The 18,080-nt window shown below is 44.1% G+C and overlaps 1 protein-coding gene across 11 annotated transcripts in view; it reads right to left on the bottom strand.

The window, feature by feature from the left end:
- The window catches only part of NRP1 (neuropilin 1), a 162,470-nt gene that overhangs the window by 15,542 nt on the left and 128,848 nt on the right, over positions 1-18,080 (bottom strand). For 7 of the 11 annotated variants that reach the window (XM_058297698.2, XM_058297697.1, XM_071215438.1 and 4 more), the window contains 5 exons: positions 17,531-17,668; positions 13,348-13,619; positions 12,762-12,858; positions 10,161-10,211; positions 5,196-8,037 (listed from right to left, as the gene is read on the bottom strand). In XM_058297698.2, coding sequence (XP_058153681.1) covers positions 7,748-8,037; positions 10,161-10,211; positions 12,762-12,858; positions 13,348-13,619; positions 17,531-17,668 — 848 coding nt within the window. In that variant the 3' untranslated portion in view covers positions 5,196-7,747. Of the gene's footprint in view, positions 1-3,123; positions 3,255-5,195; positions 8,038-10,160; positions 10,212-12,761; positions 12,859-13,347; positions 13,623-17,530; positions 17,669-18,080 lie in introns of those variants that run through there. The other 4 variants (XM_004476148.4, XM_004476150.4, XM_058297700.2 and 1 more) reach the window with 3 other exon arrangements.

Below are 18,080 nucleotides of genomic sequence, written 5' to 3'. Positions count from 1 at the left end.
GTGCACAAGGAGTACTGTGCCATGCAGAGGTGTCCCCTGTGTAGAGGTACCCCACACACAAGGAGTGCACCCTGCAAGGAAAGCCGCCCTGCACAAAAAATGTGCAACCCGCCCAGGAGTGGCACCACACACATGGAGAGCTGACGCAGCAAGATTACACAACAAAAAAGAGACACAGCTTTCTGGTGCTGCATGACAAGAATGCAAGCAAACACAGAAGAACACACAATGAATGGACAACAGAGAACATACAATGGGGGGGAAGGGGAGAGAAATAAATAAAATAAATCTTAAAAAAAAAAAAAGACATCATCATGGTGATACTTTCTTCCTGAAGAATGGCTGCTGGTAATCCTTGGTTCCTCTGCTACTTGGCAAGGCACGTGGTGGTGTCCGCCAGTCTCTTTCTTCTTTTCTAGGTTTTGTTGCTTTCAGCTTCTTGCTTCCATGACTTTATCTCTCTCTCCTTTTTCATTCAAATTGTAAAAGACTCCAGTAAGAAGATAAAGACTCATCCTGAAGGAGGCAGGTCACACATTAACTGAAGTAGCCTCCTCAGAATGTCCTACTTAGAATGGGTACACACCCACAGGAATGGATTAAGTTTAAGAATATGCCTTTCTGGGGGGATATTTAGCCTCCAATCACTACCACACTGTTAGTGAGAATTCTTGGGGTGCCTTTGAGACCCCAGCCTATCTTTCTTCTTGAAGGTAGAGGCAGGTGAGCTCCTGGCTGTGCTGCCCATCCCCATCCTGCTCTAGTTCTCTGTTTCTTTGGTCTTAGGTTTTAAAGTTTATTTTAGCTAGGTTATAGTCCTTCCCTTTTTTAGTTGTTTTTGATTATTTTTGCTGGTTTTACTATTTTAACTTAATTTTCATAGGAGAAAGTTTGTGATGTAGTTTTTTAAAAAATACTGTTTTTCTCTATTTTCTGTTCTTCCATTTGTAAACCCCTTTCTGGCAGTCCTTATCCCCCTCTTTGCTTAATTTTTCTCCATTGCACCTATGTAATGAAGCCTTTTTTTTTTTTTTTAAAGATTTATTTATTTATTTATTTATCTCCCCTCCCCCCCCACCTTGGTTGTCTGTTCTCTGTGTCTATTTGCTGCGTCTTCTTCTTTATCCACTTCTGTTGTTGTCAGCAGCATGGGAATCTGTGTTTCTTTTTGTTGCATCATCTTGTATCAGCTCTCCATGTGTGCGGCACCATTCCTGGGCAGGCTGCACTTTTTTTCGCACTGGGCGGCTCTCCTTACAGGGTGCACTCCTTGTGTGTGGGGCTCCCCTACACGGGGACACCCCTGCATGGAAGGGCACTCCTTGCGTGCATCAGCACTGCACATGGGCCAGCTCCACACGGGTCAAGGAGGCCCGGGGTTTGAACCGCGGACCTCCCATGTGGTAGACGGATGCCCTAACCACTGGGCCAAGTCCGCCGCCCTGTGATGAAGTCTTAATTCACCAATTTAACTCAAAAGACCCGTAGTCTATCTTACTTGTATTCTATCTTCTTGTGTTTCTTTAAAATATCTAATCTGTTGTAGTTCTTGTTTTGTTTTTTTAGCCTGCTTACAACTTTATTATTTGAAAAGTATCATTTTTTTAATATAAGGTGAAATCTTGAGAAATAGGAAAATACTGATTTATGCTTAAGTCATCTTTTTGTATCAGAAGCAGGGTCAAAGCTATATTTTTGGAGACCTTTCAGTAATGATCAAATAATACCACCTAGGAAGATATCTGCTACCTTCCTTAACTGATCCTATGAGTGGACCAAATGTGTTCCCAAATTTATTCTTTTTTCTTTTTAATTTTTTATCTTTTTTTTTTAAAGATTATTTTTTATTTATTTCCACACCTTCCCTGTTTCTCTCATTGTCTGCTCTCTGTGTCCATTCACTATGTGTTCTTCTGTGTCTGCTTTTATTCTCATTAGGTGGCTCTGGGAACTGATGCTGGGACCTTCCAGAGTGGGAGAGAGGCAATTAATCTCTTGCACCACCCCAACTCCCTGTTCTGCTACATCTTCTTATTTTCTCTCCTCTGTCTCTTGCTGCATTATTTGCTGCGCCAGCTCTCAGTGTTGGCCTGCACTCCTGTGCAGGGTGGCTTTCCTATGCTGAGCAGCATTCCCACACAGGTGGGCACTCCTGCATGGGGCGGCATTCCAGCATGGACTGGTACTCTGCATGGGCCAGCTCGCAGTGTGGGCCAGCCTGCCCTCACCAAGAGACCCTGGGCATTGAATCCTGGATCTCCTATATGGTAGATAGGAGCCCAGTTGGTTGAGCCATATCCATTTACCCCAAATTTATTCTTAATATTGTCATCCTAGAGATTTAAACTTATGTGCTATTTTCAGTAAGGTATCTGGAAAGTTTATCCTCCCTCAGTTGCTGGAAGAGGGGCTCCTATGACACAATGGATGATTTAACACTTAATAAATCCTGTGTGGTGAGGATTTTGCATTGGCTAGATAGATAGAAGACAGAGATAAGACAGAGAAATTTAGGTGAGAATCACTTGTCTCTATGAGAAAGATAAGTAATAGAGGAGGGGGCATCCTGTTTAAGAGGAATTCCAGAACAAGCAGGGTGTGAACGAAATTTCTTTTATTAAGATAAAACGCTGATGTCCTCTCTCTCCAAGTTCTTACTCCAGAAGAATTCTGGTAGGTTAAACCTACTCCCAATGTCATTTCCTGATTTCCTATTTCCACAGAGGTTCTCTCGCTCCAGCTGCTCACCACGGCCCCTTTATACCACAAATCTTTATTTAGCATCTACCCTGTGCTAGGGACTCATCTATGTGCTGAGGAATTGCAGTGACCTTAACAGACGCAAATCTGTTGATGTGTTTCAAAACTTGAACATGAATACAAGTCATCTGGGGATCCAGCAAGCTCGTGGGCCGTGCCTGCATTTCCAGGCTCCTGGTGGCGGTGGCTCTCAGGCCACACTTTTGCATCCCAAGGTCCTGCCTGAGTACCTGCAAGATAATGCAGGGCTGTGCAGTGGTGGTAGTGAGAGAAGGGGAGAGGAGACCAGATTAAGACCTGGGCTAGTCACTTTACCTCTTGGACTTCAGATTCCTCATTTAGAAAGTGGAATAATGAACTTACCTCCCAGAGCTGCTGTGCAAACAGCTAATGCTTTCAATAAAAGAGGTACAAAGGCGGAGGTGGATGTGGCTCAAGCATTTGAGTGCCCGCCCAACCAGATGGGAGGTCCTGGGTTGGGTTTCCGATGCCTCCTAGAGAAGATGAGCAAGACAGCGAGGTGACTGGACGGGCTGGTGTACCGAGGTGACTCAACAGGATGATGCAACAAAGGGACACAAAGAGGAAACACAGTGAGAGACACAACAAAGCAGGGAGTGGAGATGGCTCAAGCAATTGAGTGCCTCTGTCTCATGTGGGAGGCCCTGGGTTCGGTTCCCCGTGCCTCCTAGAGAGAAGACGAGCAGACACAGAGATGCGCACAACAAATGGACACAGAGAGCAGACAGTGAGTGCAAACAATAAAGGTGGAGGGGAAGGCCGGAAGAAGTAAATTAAAAAAAAAAAAAAAAAAAGAGGTACAATGGGATCACCATAGATTTCTGCAAAGCAGAGTTTATTCTTTCTCTTCCTAAATGGTAGGATCAGTTCATAGAAACTTTATTGCTGACTAATAACTTTATGTATGTGACAATGTCATGTTCCCATTTGTATCATCTTACACTATTTCTTTAGAACATTAAAAAAACCCAGACAAACAGCTGTTCTGCTCTCTCCACGTTTCTTGGGGCTAAGTTCAACTCCCTTAGAAGCTCCTTTCCACTCAGGTATTTCAACCCCCAAGCTGAAATTGTGCTTAAGGTAATTTAGTAGATATACTTTAGGGAAATAGAGCTGGTTTTTGACAGAACTACTTTTTAATTCCACACAGATAGCTGTAATTACCATTGGGAAGCAGAAACCTCATGGAATGTTACAGAATCTATTTGATTTGCACAAAGATATAGTGCAATTCAGCCCAAGTGGCAATTAATAAGTTAGCGGGAAAGTGAGTGCGTAGAACAAGAAATACTTCTCACATTTTTGGGTAAGTGTTTCCATCCTCATGTCATGTTGAATTTCTGAATTTGAGAAGTGCTGCACAGTGGTTTAGCTCAATAAATCCCGTAAGAATTCCTTGTTTAGCAGCTAACTAGAGATTAGAGTGAAAAGCGTCTTCTCAGAAAATGAAACAGAGATGGTATGAGTCCATGGCCGTTTGATCAGTTTTCGGAGGGTATCCCTGGATTCACCCCAACAGACTCCTTGCTGGTCATCATGTTTTCTAGAGGCACCCATGAGCACATGTGGACTTTAATTTCAGGAGGGTGATTACTTGGCTCTGTCTCCATTTTCTCTGACTCCATTTTCTGAGTAGATAGACCTAAGAATCCACGCAACTGGGAAAAATTTCCATTCTTGGTTAAATCTTGGAAGAAATGAAAAGACATAAATATTCAGAGAATAGCAGGAAGAGGAAGAAATATTGATTCAGGGAGAAGAGCTGTCCAGAGCAGCCACTCCTCAAGGAGTGCCCAGGTTTTCAGGATTAAGTTTTCCCACACTTGGAAGGAAAGAGAGAAAGACTTGTTGTTCTGCAGATAATGGGGGTTTGAGTAGGCCAATTTTATTTTGATAAACTCTCTAAATGTGTGTTTTAAATTACATACTATGCAGCATGCTTTGGCTGAAGACCTCTGCTGGCCTGTTGTTGTCGTCATTCTTATTATTTGACCCCAAATGGTATAGAACTTCTCTTAAAACTACCAAATGGCCACTGTCAATGCCATGCTCAATAGTTTCATAAACACGATCCCAGATTTATTACCTATTTTTCACAAGAACAAAACTTACCAACAGATATTTGCAAATGCTATTTTTAAAAGTTACCTAATGGACTATGGAACCCTTGATGCAGATTTGAGGATGAAAATGATTCCTGTGTGAGGGTGAATTCTGTACACCTTATCTTGCACTGTCCAATTTGGATTCATGCTCTGTTTTCAGGGAATCTCTTCTTAATCTCTTATCCTTAGTAGGGTGCTATTTTTAACAGAGAACTTAAAAAAAAATCTGGAAAGTTATTTGATGCTAGCATAATGCCAAGTTATTTAACAACAACAAATCTAATATAATAAAAGCCATCAGGTTTGGGATATTTTGTGAAAATGTTTAATTCAACTGTTTCTTTGGAATGTAGTAGTCATAGTTTGGAATTTAAGTTACAGTTCAGTTCTATGTGTTTTTTATGCTACTCAGTGTCTGAGAATACAAATGTCATTTAAAGTTAAGGCTTTGCTGTTCATTTTGAAACAATTTACAAGTGTCATATTGTCATAGAAAATAAAAATTCTGTAAAAAAAATCTGCACAAAATTTTATGATGGTACAAAACATGAAGCAATAATATACCAGTAAAATGAAAACATTTTACTACAGAAAGTTTTATAGATTTCAATAAAGAAAAAATATGTTATTTTACACCTTTAAAAATTACGAAACAATCTAAAACAATATAAACTGAACATTTTGTAACACTGCCTTTACAAATTAATAACTTTATAAACATATAATTTTTTAAATATATTTATCAGTGCAAGATACTTTAAAATGTAAAGTTGCAGTATCATTTTTCCTTGGTGGAGGACAATTTTAAGTCTGTTGCTTTCAGAAAAATCAAGCTTTAGTTAATTCTTTAGTCTGAGTATGATTATAGCAATGCCTCTGGGGACAAAAAACTATTTTTCCTTCCTGGTGATCAATATTTTCCTGGAAGGAAAAGGCATTCTCAATCCAATCAAATCAAGATGAATGGACTGTCCTGTCTCTAATGCAAATGTGATTCCTACAAATGTATTTGAGTGAGCCCTAGAGCAATAAAGGCAGGAAAGAATATCTAAATATTATCATGGACATCACAGCATGACACAAGAACACCAAAAACTACCAAGGCTTCTTTGGGCTACTGCTGCCTTGATAAGATATTTTACATTGCTGTGCTGTTAGAGATTTATGTCTTGCCAGCCCCAAGGAAGGGTTTTTCTTTTCTTTGTGAGCTGCTGGAAATATTTCTAGAAGCATTCATTCAAGATTTTGTATTTTCACGGTTGCCACTGCACAGACTTTCAAGAACATTTGGTTTGACTTTGCTCATTTACCCCCCTCTTATCTTAAAATACCAGCTAGGCATCTGGATTTATAGTTTCTTTGTTAAATTAACTGTTCTTCCTTTTTGCTTCCCTTGTCTGACTCAATAACGAAATAAGAATGCTCTTGTGGGGCATTTGGAAGATTTTATTCAGTCTTTCCTTCAGGTCTCACTTGAAAGCCAATTGATATTATTCCTTTGCTCAATTTATCACTACTTCCATGAAACTCAAACATTTCTCTCAATGGTCATTTTGATTAGTAGAGACAGCCAGTGATTAGCAAAGCACAGACAACGGCTGGAGGAAAAAAGATACTGTCACTTTAACCAGTTAACAAGAAAACCAAAGTTATACTTTGGAGGGCAAAGTTAGGAATTTCCCTTATTTATTTATTTTTAAACATAAAGTCTAGTAAAATCTTTTGCCATGACCAGCAGGTTAAAGCTGCAAGTTTCTTTTCTGGACAATGGCAAATGCTTAAGTTCTAAGAGAGAGTAAAAAGACAGAGCGATAGGAGAGGAAGAGAAAGAGTTTACATTTGAAAATACATTCCATATGAAAGGACAAGAGAGGATATTGCAGCTTTATACAAAAGGATCAAGAGAAATGAACTTGAACTACGGAAAAAGCAGAACAATTAAGCCACGTTGCCACATCTTCGGAGCCCTTGACTTCCCGGGGTGGACATCTCACACTAAAATATACTTTCTTTTTAGTCAGTGGGCCACCAGGGTTTGATTAAAGAGAAGGGCTTTCACCAGCGAGAAACAGAGTGGGTCGTTAATGTAACACAACGAGAACCAGTACAAACAAAAAGGCACTTGAGAGGACACAGAGAAGCCGGTGCCAGAGTTTTTCATTTCGGTTGTCGGCAGCACACCCAGTTGCCAGCAGTGTTTGGTGATGGCACAGTTTTCTGTATGGAGTTCACAAGCACGAGGTTTAGTACAACACTGGAAAACATCAAGAAAATTTGACGGTATTGCTTCGTAAACAGAGCTGACACACTACACCAGTACTGAGGCGACAGTACTTTTAAATGAAAACAACCTAACCCTTCTTTGCCTAAGCACAACGCGGCAAGTATACACAAGGACAGCTGCAGGAGTCCACTGAAATGTGGCCATTCTAATAGATTCTGGGCACTGGGCAACAGGTAGCATGTCTGTCAAAAAGGGCCCCGCTAAGTTAGTACACTTGGTGCCAGCATCTTGGATTTTGCACAGTTTCCAAAAAGAAGCCATAAAAAGGAAAAGGAGAGGGAAGTGGAGTGGGGAGTGGACATGAATTATTAAGTCCATCATACTTGGTCTCAACACCAGCATCTGATTATTCCAAGGAAACCAAGAGAAAGAAGCTGACTGTACATGATTCCGAGTGTTCACACAGCTAACTTGCTCATGTCTGTCGGCGACACTCATCGAAGCTCCTGAGAAAAGCCTGGCTCGGCGTCAGCGACGCCCTTTCCAGCCTGGACAGTAAAAGAAGTCCCCCAGCCCGCGCACGTCCCCCGTCCTTCCGCGTCGATTCTCCGGCTCGCCTTTCCGTCGCCGCCTGCCTTCATGCCTCCGAATAAGTACTCTGTGTGTTCAGTTTGTCCTTTTTCAACTTCACACCGTCCACGAGTTCAAAGTTATAGTTCTCCAGGGCCGACAGGTTTCTTTCGGACATGCCGTTGTGCCAGCAGGCGCAGTACAGCATGACGCCGCAGACGGCGCCCAGGAGGACGCCCAGCGCGCTCATGGCGATGATGGTGATGAGGATGGGGTCCAGGGTCTTCAGCACGCTGCCGGGCTTCCTGGAGATGTTCTCGTCCCCTTCTCCCGGGCCCTGGTAGCCTGGCGTGCTCCCTGAGGGGGGAAGCAGTACCGGTTCCATGAGCGACACCAACAGGCCGGATGATGGCGCACAGAAAACAAGAAAAAAGCAAGGACAGACAGGGGAGGAGAGCGCAGTCTCCGGTGTGCCCGCCCCCTCCCGCAGAACCTGCTGGGCTTTGGAAGCGGGGCTTGGCCTCCACGGTCACCTGGAACCATCCCCCGAGGTCCACTGGGATGACTCAGGGTTGGGAAGCCAGTCGTGTGGGGAGGGGAGCAGGGAACAGTGTTGGGAACTTGGTGCTGTGAGTCTGGCAGAGAGTTGAGCACATGGAAAATTCTGGTAAGCAGTGAGGATTATGCTCTAATCTAATTCAGACTGCACACAGCCCTCCATCTGTGCTAGGCTGCAACCTGTGCATACAGCCCTGGCCCAGCTATGCGGTCTCTAAGCTTTGCAGATGCTTAGTCACGCACTTGTCTAGAGGAGGGCTTTAAACACTCCCTCTGCGCCTGCCTGGTTCCAAAACCAGACATGGGGAAGCCTCCAGGGCTGCCCTTTCGCGTGGGCGCAGTTCCAAGGTCCTGGCACAGTTTCCACTTGTGTTGTTCTCACACGTGTAAAATCTTCAAGCCAAAACAACAGTTCCCCTGCATCCCCCCCCCCCCAAGTCTACAGCGGTTTCACTCAAGGGGTGTTCTCAGAACATGTGGGTGCTTGCTGCTGTTTCGAGAGGATATTGGCTGAAATCTGGAAACAGTGCCTGTGTTATGCCGAGTAGGGCACGTTTAATAATCGGTGTCTTTGCAGCGCTGGTGGATTTGTTGGGGCCAGTTACGCTGCTCTGCAGTTTAGTCAGTGGGGAAATGTTTTCTTTAGAGTGGAACATGAGAAATTATTAACAAGGGAGCTTTGCGCCTAATTACCTGACTCTAGAAACAGGCCAAAAATGTTAACGTGCAGCATGCGAGGTGTTTACTTAATGGTGTCCTGATCAACAGAGATTCCAATCAAAGGAAACTAAAAATATGAGATGCAAGTCCCTAAAGAGGGAGAAAGAAGCCATAGGGGCATATTAATATTCTCTCCCTTGACGAAATATTGTTTTGCAACAAGCTCTAATAAAGTTTGCCTCTCGGCGTGGACTCTGTAACTAAGCTCAATGAGCCACGTGCTAGTTACTAACAGCATAGCTACAGATTTCTTTGGCCCAGCAAGCCCACATCTGGCTGTAATCGGACCACGTGTCCCACAGCAGCAGATGCTGATCTGTACAAATAGTCGTGGGCAGCGCCGCCCGCAGCAGCAGGGAGTGTAGCTGGGGCAACCGTCCAGTACCCAGAACGGCCAGCCTGGAGTGGTGGAAAACTCTGGGGATGAAATAATGCCAGACAAGCCTGATTTGGATCAGACATCATGACCTGACTGTTCTTAGGCAGTGTTCAGTGCAAACGCGTTTTGTAGTTAATCAGTGTAAAGTCTGGCGCTAACGTCCAATCAGATACATTGCTTAGGCCAAATCACCCTTCTGAGTTGCATCATCTCCTGTGCCTGGAGAGGTGCTGTGATGGTTAGATAAGGTAATGTATGTAATGTGCCCAGGACCAAGTAGTTTCTTTATCATTCCTAATCATCACCATCCTCATGCATACTTCAAAACCAGCTTCCAGTAGATAAGGATGGAAACAGATGGATCAAATGTAAGGGACTCCAGTCCCTTACCTATCCTATCTGTTCATCAGCTGAATGCACGAGTTTGGGTTGCCTTCCAGTACAGAGTGAAAAGCATCCTACAGAAGTCACTGGTTGAGTTGCTGTCTTCACCAGTTCCCAGTTCCCATAGGTGTAAAAAGAGCGCCTTTCACCGATGACCCCGCAGGCAGGGAAGCACCAAGGCTAGCACCTGCCTGCCCAGGCTTAGTGGCTTATACAAGTGGGACTGGCCCAGAAGCCCTCAGCTGTCTCAGGGGGCTTAGGAGAGGGCCCTCCCTCTATAGTAACAAACTGATCCCTGAGCCAGCAGGGCATGGGTGTTTATTTTATTTGAACTGCATGGAAATGCCAAAGCATTAGAGTTCTAGAAAACATCTTCATAAACATAATGTAAGCCATGGTAAATTTATTAAAAAAAAAATTACCAGCAAGACACAATTACCTGTTTCATCATTTTTACTTTCTGGGTTCTTTTTATCCAGTTCTTCTGGTTCTGGCAAGTCAAACAAAATTGAATGAGATTATTTGAAATGCCCACAGATTCCAATATGCACATGTGCACACCCACAGACACAGACAGACACACACACAGCGGCCCCTTCCTGCCTCTGCTGGGCCTCCTTGAGTCCCTGCTTCTTTACTGCTGAGTGCAGAGCAATGAGGAGGCACCAGGAAGTGACTCCGAAATTGGCAACATGGGGTTTGAACCCTCCCTTTAAAGAGTCAGTTCTAGATCCAGGCGCTTCTACTGTTAGCAGAGTTAGGAGAGGAGAAGGGTAGAGAGCTTTGGGTGTGGGCATCTGGAGGATGAGGAAGCTCTAGTGAAACTAGGGGACAGGAGTGAGGTTGGACACTGGCTACACAGTGTGCTTTGATAGATAACTGCTTCCTAAGTTTGAATCATGTACCCCAAGAAAGGACATGTTCTCAACCTTAAGCCATGCTCCCGGGGGCGTGGACGCATTGTAAACAGTCTCTTTGAATAGGCTACAGGTGAGTCAGGTATGGACCTGCTTGTAAAGAGGGTCTTCTAAGACCCTATTTGGTGTGACCCAACTGAATCAGGGTGGCCTTATTCTTGGGGGGCTTATAGGGAGAGGAGCCAGAAGCCAGAAAGCAGGAAGCCAGAGGAGGAGACCCAAGAGGAGAGACGTGGCTGTGTGATGGAGGCGGAGCCCGGACGCAAGCCAGGGAGCCCCAAGGGTTGCGGCAAGCCAGCACAAGAGCTCGATAGACTTTGGGGAGAAAGCCAGGTCTGGCTGGTGCCTTGATTTTGGACTTCAAGCCTTGTAAACCAAGAGCCAGTAAATTCCTGTTGTTAAGACAGCGCATTGGGTAGTCTTGTCATAGCAGCTTTGGCAAATGAAAACAAGTTTCCCAATAGTTTGCCAGTTACTTGAGGCAAGAGACTGTGTCCTGAATCTTACAAAAAAAAACAGGCTATGGAAATAACGAGTAGAGTCCTGGTATCCCTTTTGTTACTGAGTACAGTGCACTGACTTGGGGTACTCTGCTCCCTGCTATATCCCCAATATTTAGCATAGTATGTAACATGAAAGTGCTCCAATAAATATTTGTGATATGAATGAATGACTAACAAATAATTGACACTCTCATAGCATCTTATGTTAAATTTTACAGAAACATATTTGATAAGTAATTCTGTAATTATCTTAGGCATCTTTATATTGGTATAGCAACATAAACATCTCTAATTGTGACTGATGAGCACCTTGCCTAGCAGTGACTGCAGCTAAGCAGAGCAGTCACATGGAAAAAGAAACATCCACAGAAATGTATTAGCCCTCGAAGCAGTCATCAAAGCACCTGGTATGCCGCTTTGCAGATAGTATGTGGTCAGTTAAAACTTGTTGATCTGAATTGAATTTTATTTCTTTGTCTTAGTGTGTGGCATTTATTCTCATATTCCAAAAACACTGGTACCATCACTTTCATCTTTGAATAGGAAGCAATGGTATTACATACATAGGGCAATTATATGAAATATGGATTTTACCAGCTTTGTGAATTTGGAGGTGGAGAATCCAAAGTAGTTGCACCTGAAATATTAAGCTTTATCATTTTGGGTGAAGATTTCCTAAGTTATGGGGCATTACTTGATTTTCTTACATGATATAAAGAAGCAGACCTTTATTCGTTGCTTTATTTTCCCCCCACTTTCTTCAATTGATTCTATCAAGTTATTGCACTTAAGGGATTGAGTACATTCAAGATTTGTAAGTTGCTGAAATGACCAAACTCCCATTATAGCCAACAGACTTTCTTGTCTTAAATTTGCCCAATAGGCTTATTACACTTAGTTATAATTAACATTCCTATTATATAATGATATATAACAAAAGTTTAAGTGTAGCAAATGGAGCTTAAGACTAATTATTGTGCTATTACATTGCCATTAGCGATGCTATTTATAATTATATATCAAGAACCAGAGAATATGAATTTCTCTATCAGATTTACGTCCACACTGATAAGGACTAGCGAAGTCTCTGAATTTCATTTATTCTTTTGAGTCATTTCGATTATTTTTCAAGTCAGAAACATCTACTTATTTGTAATAAAGCGAAGAATTATGGCTTCTATGATTCACTAACAATGACATTTTAATTAAATTCAATGCGATCAAACTTTCCAAAGGCCGTCTGTTGTTTTTTTACATCCATATTTGGGATTATCTAGAAGCCTGAGCTTTTCCACTTTGCTACAGAATGTTTTGGTATGACATGTACAGCCTGTAGGCTGTGAGTCTTTCTTCTTTGCTGTGCTATTTGGATTCTACACTATTGATGTGGTTTTGGAGGTACCAACCAGACAATCTAAGGGATGAGGTTAGGTGAAGGGGTAGCTAAAGGTAAACTGACTTGATTTCATGCCTTCTTGCACCAGAATATGCATTTCATATGATGTGCCTCTAGCTAACATTGAAATTCTAGATCTGAATGGGCAAGACAAAGCCCATCACATGGAAAGAATCCTGCTCTTGGCAAGAGCTTCACCGATTCCCATGGCAACTCATACTTACTTGTACAGTCCTCTTGTGAAATGTGGTTATTAATGCTAATGTCATCCACCGCAATCCCGCCAAGGTTCCCTTTTCCGATTTCGCCCTCAAAAATCACCTAACAAAATGAGATCATTTTCACAGTGTTTAAACGTTCGTCCCAAATAGCAGTGTCTCCAAATGCTTGTTCAGTTCTAGCTATGGTACATAAATTAAATGCATGGGATTTCACATAAGCACACAGTTTGCTCATCCATCAATATTAGCTGCCTGGCGATGGCATAAAACTTCCCCTCCTCCTCTCTTTTTGAAATACAAAATTCAAAAACTGGAAAGAGCAGCAAATAAAAGGAATGATACATTGCGACGGTCCAGAAACAGATTAGAAAAACAGCATTTTCCCTTCATTCTCGACAAATTGCTTCTATTCCTGTAATCGAGGAAACTGTGAAATATGTCACCAAGGCTACCTGTTGTGGCAACCTTGTCTCAAGTTCAGGAAGCATCTGAAATAATTTTTGATATTCCCACATCTGCATAACTCTCACGCTATTATCTCAGTGTGCCTGGAGCAGCTGCCCGCCCCCACCTAGCCAAGGGATCGTACCTGATAAAGTTTCAGAGACTTGTGAAGCAAGACGCGCCCTTCCTTCCACTGGTCTCCTTGGTGTCCAATGGCTGTCCAGACCAGCTGGTCGTATTCATCGGGCTTCTGGTAGCGGAGCTTGACCCGCAGCGTGCCAACGTGGGACCCCGACATGTGGTACCAGAAGGTCATGCAGTGGGCCGAGTACTGGGAATAAACCACGGGGCTCACCAGACGAGCCACTTTCCCCTTCTGGTTCTCGTCGGCTTGGGAGTAGATGAAGTTGCCATCTCCTGCTGTGGCAAGGACTGTGTTAGGAGGGGGCCACCTTGACAACTCCCTTGTCTCTTTCTTCTCATATTCTCATCAGACTCTCCCGGGCAGAGCACCAAGAACTCAAATAGCAGTGGGAAGCAATAGTAGGCAGAGTGGTTGGGTGACCTCTTTGGCGTGGGGGGCTCCACCCTAAGTCTCTCTCCTTGACGCTCGCTAGGGAAGGGCTGTGGGGTAAAATAGCCTGACGTGGGACACTACGTTTTCAGACTGCACTGTCATATGAAAACGGGCTGCGACTTTAGTCCTTTACTCCTCTGCAAGCAAACTGAAAGCACAGGGCAGACCGAATGGGAAACATGGTCCCTGCTAGGAAGAAAAGCTCCTCTTGTGCAGCTGTGAGATCACTTAGCTTCCCCCGTTTGAACTCCAACATTAAGTGAATCATTTAGGTGTATTCTAATGTATCATCGGGAAGCAGGACTTCTGGCTGATAACGCAGGTCACCGTAGCTGCTTGATAATAATCAGACTGCGCTTTTGCCCAAAAGTCCAGCAATCTTCTCTTTTTTTTCACGGTCAGATTATTTTTTCCCTAGCTGATTTTAATAAATTCCTTAAACACACCTGAGAGCTCGATTGTCAACTGTAAGCACCGCTCTGTTGGCCATGGGCTTCTGGTTCAAGGAGAGGCAGGGTTGCATTTTGAGGCTCATTAGAACATGGCATTTTGGCAACATAGACACTTGCCGAGCTGTGAGCTGTGAGGACTTACTCTCAGCTTTGCTTTTAATTACCCCCACTGGGAGCATTTCCTCCTGCCACCACCTGGTCTAAACCCTCATCTCATGCTTCAGTTTGCTCTGCAAATAGAAGTCACCTACTCTGTCGCCTTACCCGATGCAGGTGTGAACCCGCTGCTCTGGCCTCCATGGGCAGCCGAAGTGTTTTGTTTGCTGCCCGAGAGGCTTGTGTGTTTGTGAGAGACGCTGTCACTGTGCACATGCGGGCACGTCTTGGATCTGCTTGGGTCAACAGTGGCCATGTGCAAGTGGAGTGTGTTGGCAGGCAGCTTTCTTCACTGACCTGGCTGCCTCCGTGAGAACCCAACGTAACGCTCTCGATAAAACCAGTCAATGGATGACAAAGGGATGGCTGAAGTAAGTTGCAGCCTTCGCAGCGTGTCCGCCGCTGAGGGACCTCTCTCACTCTCTGCTTTTGTGAAGTGTCTGCCTTTGTGAGTGGATTTAGTCATGCCCAGGGCTGGTTTAACCCCGCTAATTTAACAAGGAACGGTCACTTGTCTGTGTGACAGTGTCATCTCACGAGATGGGTATTGTATCCATCTACCAAGACAGGATAAAAAATGCCCTCCCTGTCTTGTCCCAGCTCCCCACTAGGGAAAAAGACTGAAGTGGACAGAGGTGCTGCAAAGAGGAAACACATTTGGTGAGCTCATGAGGTTTATTTAGTTAGCCAGGGAATAGGTGTGGGGGGGACTGGACATGGTATAGAGAGGAAGGCTTCCTGAGAAGCACCTCACAGCCTCCGCTCTGCGCCATTGTGGTCTTTTCAAAATTTGCTCATGTGTTTAAAAAGGTGGATCCTCACCTCCTTCTTCCTATCCGTACACCTTAGCATGGCACCTGAACCCCTGCATCCCTGCCAAATATCTACCTGCCTTCTCAGAAGTAATCTGTCCAATCACAGTGCTCTCTCTTGAGCCGTCTTTGCACATGCCGTTCCCTGAGCTGATGCGAGGCTTGGCTGAGGCTGGCTCTCCCACCAGGCTGCCTGCCCTGATTGACCACTGTTGCTTGCTCTGCCCCTGGGCACCCTCACCCACCACCAGACTGTGAGCTCCCCAAGTAGGAAAATCCTCGCTCATGCCCCCCCTTACCCCAGTGCCCAGCACAGGACCTGCCAGGCGACAGCCCTGCTCAAGCATCATTGGTTCAATGAACCAACAACCCATGCCAGCTTTCGGGACTCCTCCGTAAGAAAGTGCATGGTTTCATTCTCAGAAGTGAAATGCAGAAAGCCAAGCAGAATTCCTTGAGATCAATTCAAAATTGGGCAGCAAAACATTTTACCTGGAGAGTGTTAATTTAAAAAAAAAATCACTCTTTGTCTGATTTGCAAAGTTTCATCACCTGGGTTATGAAAAGGGATGTAGGCTAGGTAACGTTGGTACGTACACGTGCGGGCTACGGAAGGCTCTTCTCACTGAGCTTTTTTTAATCTAACAGGTTCTTGCCTTTCTGAAGTTTGGCCCCCCATCTCTGCCTGGGTGTGACCATTTTATCGAAGGCTTCAGGAGGCTCTTTCTAGAATGGGCAGGGCTGGCACAGGAGCCAAGTTAACTGGGTGGTTGGGAGAACAAAAGAGGCGAATCTTTCTTAAGGAAGAGCTCTTCTCAGCTGTTAAAAGACAAGCTCTCCTTTCTGATACCCCAACACATGAAGGGCTGATATTTTTCCTTTCAGGGGTTTTATCATAGTTCTGGGTCAGGGACTCTGCCTTCATTTTCTCAATTAGCACTTTACTTCTGGAAGCCTTTTAGCGTTTGTCTCTGGCTAACACAGCTTTTAACCTCTTTTGAATGTCAGATCCTACTGAGCCATTTTGCTTCACTTTGCATCAATTTTTCCACCATTACTGCCTTCATTTCAGCTAATTGCATTTAGTTAATTTGATGCCATTTATATGTACAGTGCCATTTACAGTCAAAGTATTTTAAGTTTTCTAAAACTGCTTGTCTTAAGATTCAATTGGAAGTGTCTCAGAATTGAAGAAGTCCAATTTGATCCAATTTCCTTGTCAGTCTCACTAGGCAAGGAGCTGGCCGTGGTGGAAGGAGGCCTATTCGACCTACTTATGATTGCATTCACAGGGGAAGAGGGGAAGGCACGAGGTATCCCCCGCCCACCTGTCCCTCGGCCCAGTGACTGCGCCTCTGAAGCAGTGGCGTGGGGAGAACTTTGCTGAATGAGATTTCTCAGCTTCGGCAAATGCCCCTCTGGGGTATCTTTTGGGGAAGCTACTACTTGAGTAAGTCATGCTCTGAAAGCATCGCTGAATAGGACAGACGTTTCTGGGTTGGGCGTTTGTGGGGGTGTACGTGTGCGGGTGTGCACGTGTGTATCTGGCAGGATACTACTGGCTCTTTATTCTGGACCTCAAGCAGGGGGCTGGAATGACTCAGAGAACAGCACTGGGGTGGATACAAGAGTTCACTGGAACATTGGCAGCCTCCTCTATCCCGAGCCCCCTCTCCCCCCAGCTTTAGAAAACGAGGTTGATTTTAGAAGGAAGGTAAGGCAGGAGGTGGGTCTGCAGGGTGGTTTCTACCTGCTCAGAGGAAATGGGCTAGATTTAAAATCTTTCTCAAAGTCGTGAGAAGCAGACCCCGCCTCGTCGCATCTCCACTGCAAGGGTCAAGAGAGAGCAAGCACTAGGCCCACTCATCATTGCTTCAGCTGTTAAAATAATTGAGATGACATAATCTATGTCTGGACTTGCTTCAGAATAATCCAGACTCAAGAGATGGGGGCTGGGTATAGATAAAAGATGATTCCCCATGATTTGATCATTGTTGAAGCTGGCTTATATACCTTTACGATTCACTATACTACTTTTGAGTATGTTTGAAATTTTCTGTAAGAAAAAGTATGAAAACAGGTGTTCCGTCACACAGCCTTTGGCTGTTTGGAAGGCGAATCAGTGGCCAAATTAAATCAGCATTCTCTATCCTTTGCCCTAAATATATCTCTACTAGAAAAAAAAAGACCTTGTTACCCCAGAAAATAGAGGCCTGTGAGAATGCTCTGTCGTAACATTTTAACCCTCTGAATTCACAGGCTCAGCAAAACCTCCTCTGAGTCCCGGGGCATCTGCAGAGACCACGAGTGCCGCAGCCACCTCTCCTTTACCTGTGTGATCCTGAATCGGTCCCGTCTTGCTGGTCAACACACTCCACTTGAGTTGCACATGACTGTCGTGTTCCCAGTGACAGAACGTCTTATGAGAGCCCCAGCCAAATTCACAGTTAAAACCATATGTTGGAAACTCTTCCGTGGGTGGAAAGGAAAATAGAGACAAGCAGAGAAAGACATGTTTAATCATTTAGGGTCAGAAAGGCCCTTCATTAGCTTCTGGAAAGCCCAATTTATACAACTGAACTTCTTTTTGAAACAACAGGGAAAGGCACAAAATCCAGGATTACCAGGAAACCCAAAAGATACATGGAGCTGTCAAAATGTTTGCAAAATCACATTTAGTAATTTTTTCTTTATTCAGCTTTAAAACGATTATGGACTATCAAATTGGTTTCCCATAACATTTCCAGGAAGGTTACTTTCAAGCACATGTCTGTTGCCTCTCAGCTCTCTCCCTATTTCCACAATATTTAAAATGCAAGATCCTCAATTGTGGAGGATGAATCATAAAAAAAATTGATATCTACGACTCTAAAGAATCTTA

The sequence above is a fragment of the Dasypus novemcinctus genome, chromosome 5 (genome assembly GCF_030445035.2).
Source record: "Dasypus novemcinctus isolate mDasNov1 chromosome 5, mDasNov1.1.hap2, whole genome shotgun sequence".
In the NCBI taxonomy this organism is placed as follows: Eukaryota; Metazoa; Chordata; class Mammalia; order Cingulata; family Dasypodidae; genus Dasypus; species Dasypus novemcinctus.
Note: the sequence above shows the minus strand (reverse complement) of the source record. Positions and strands in the feature narration are given on the sequence as shown.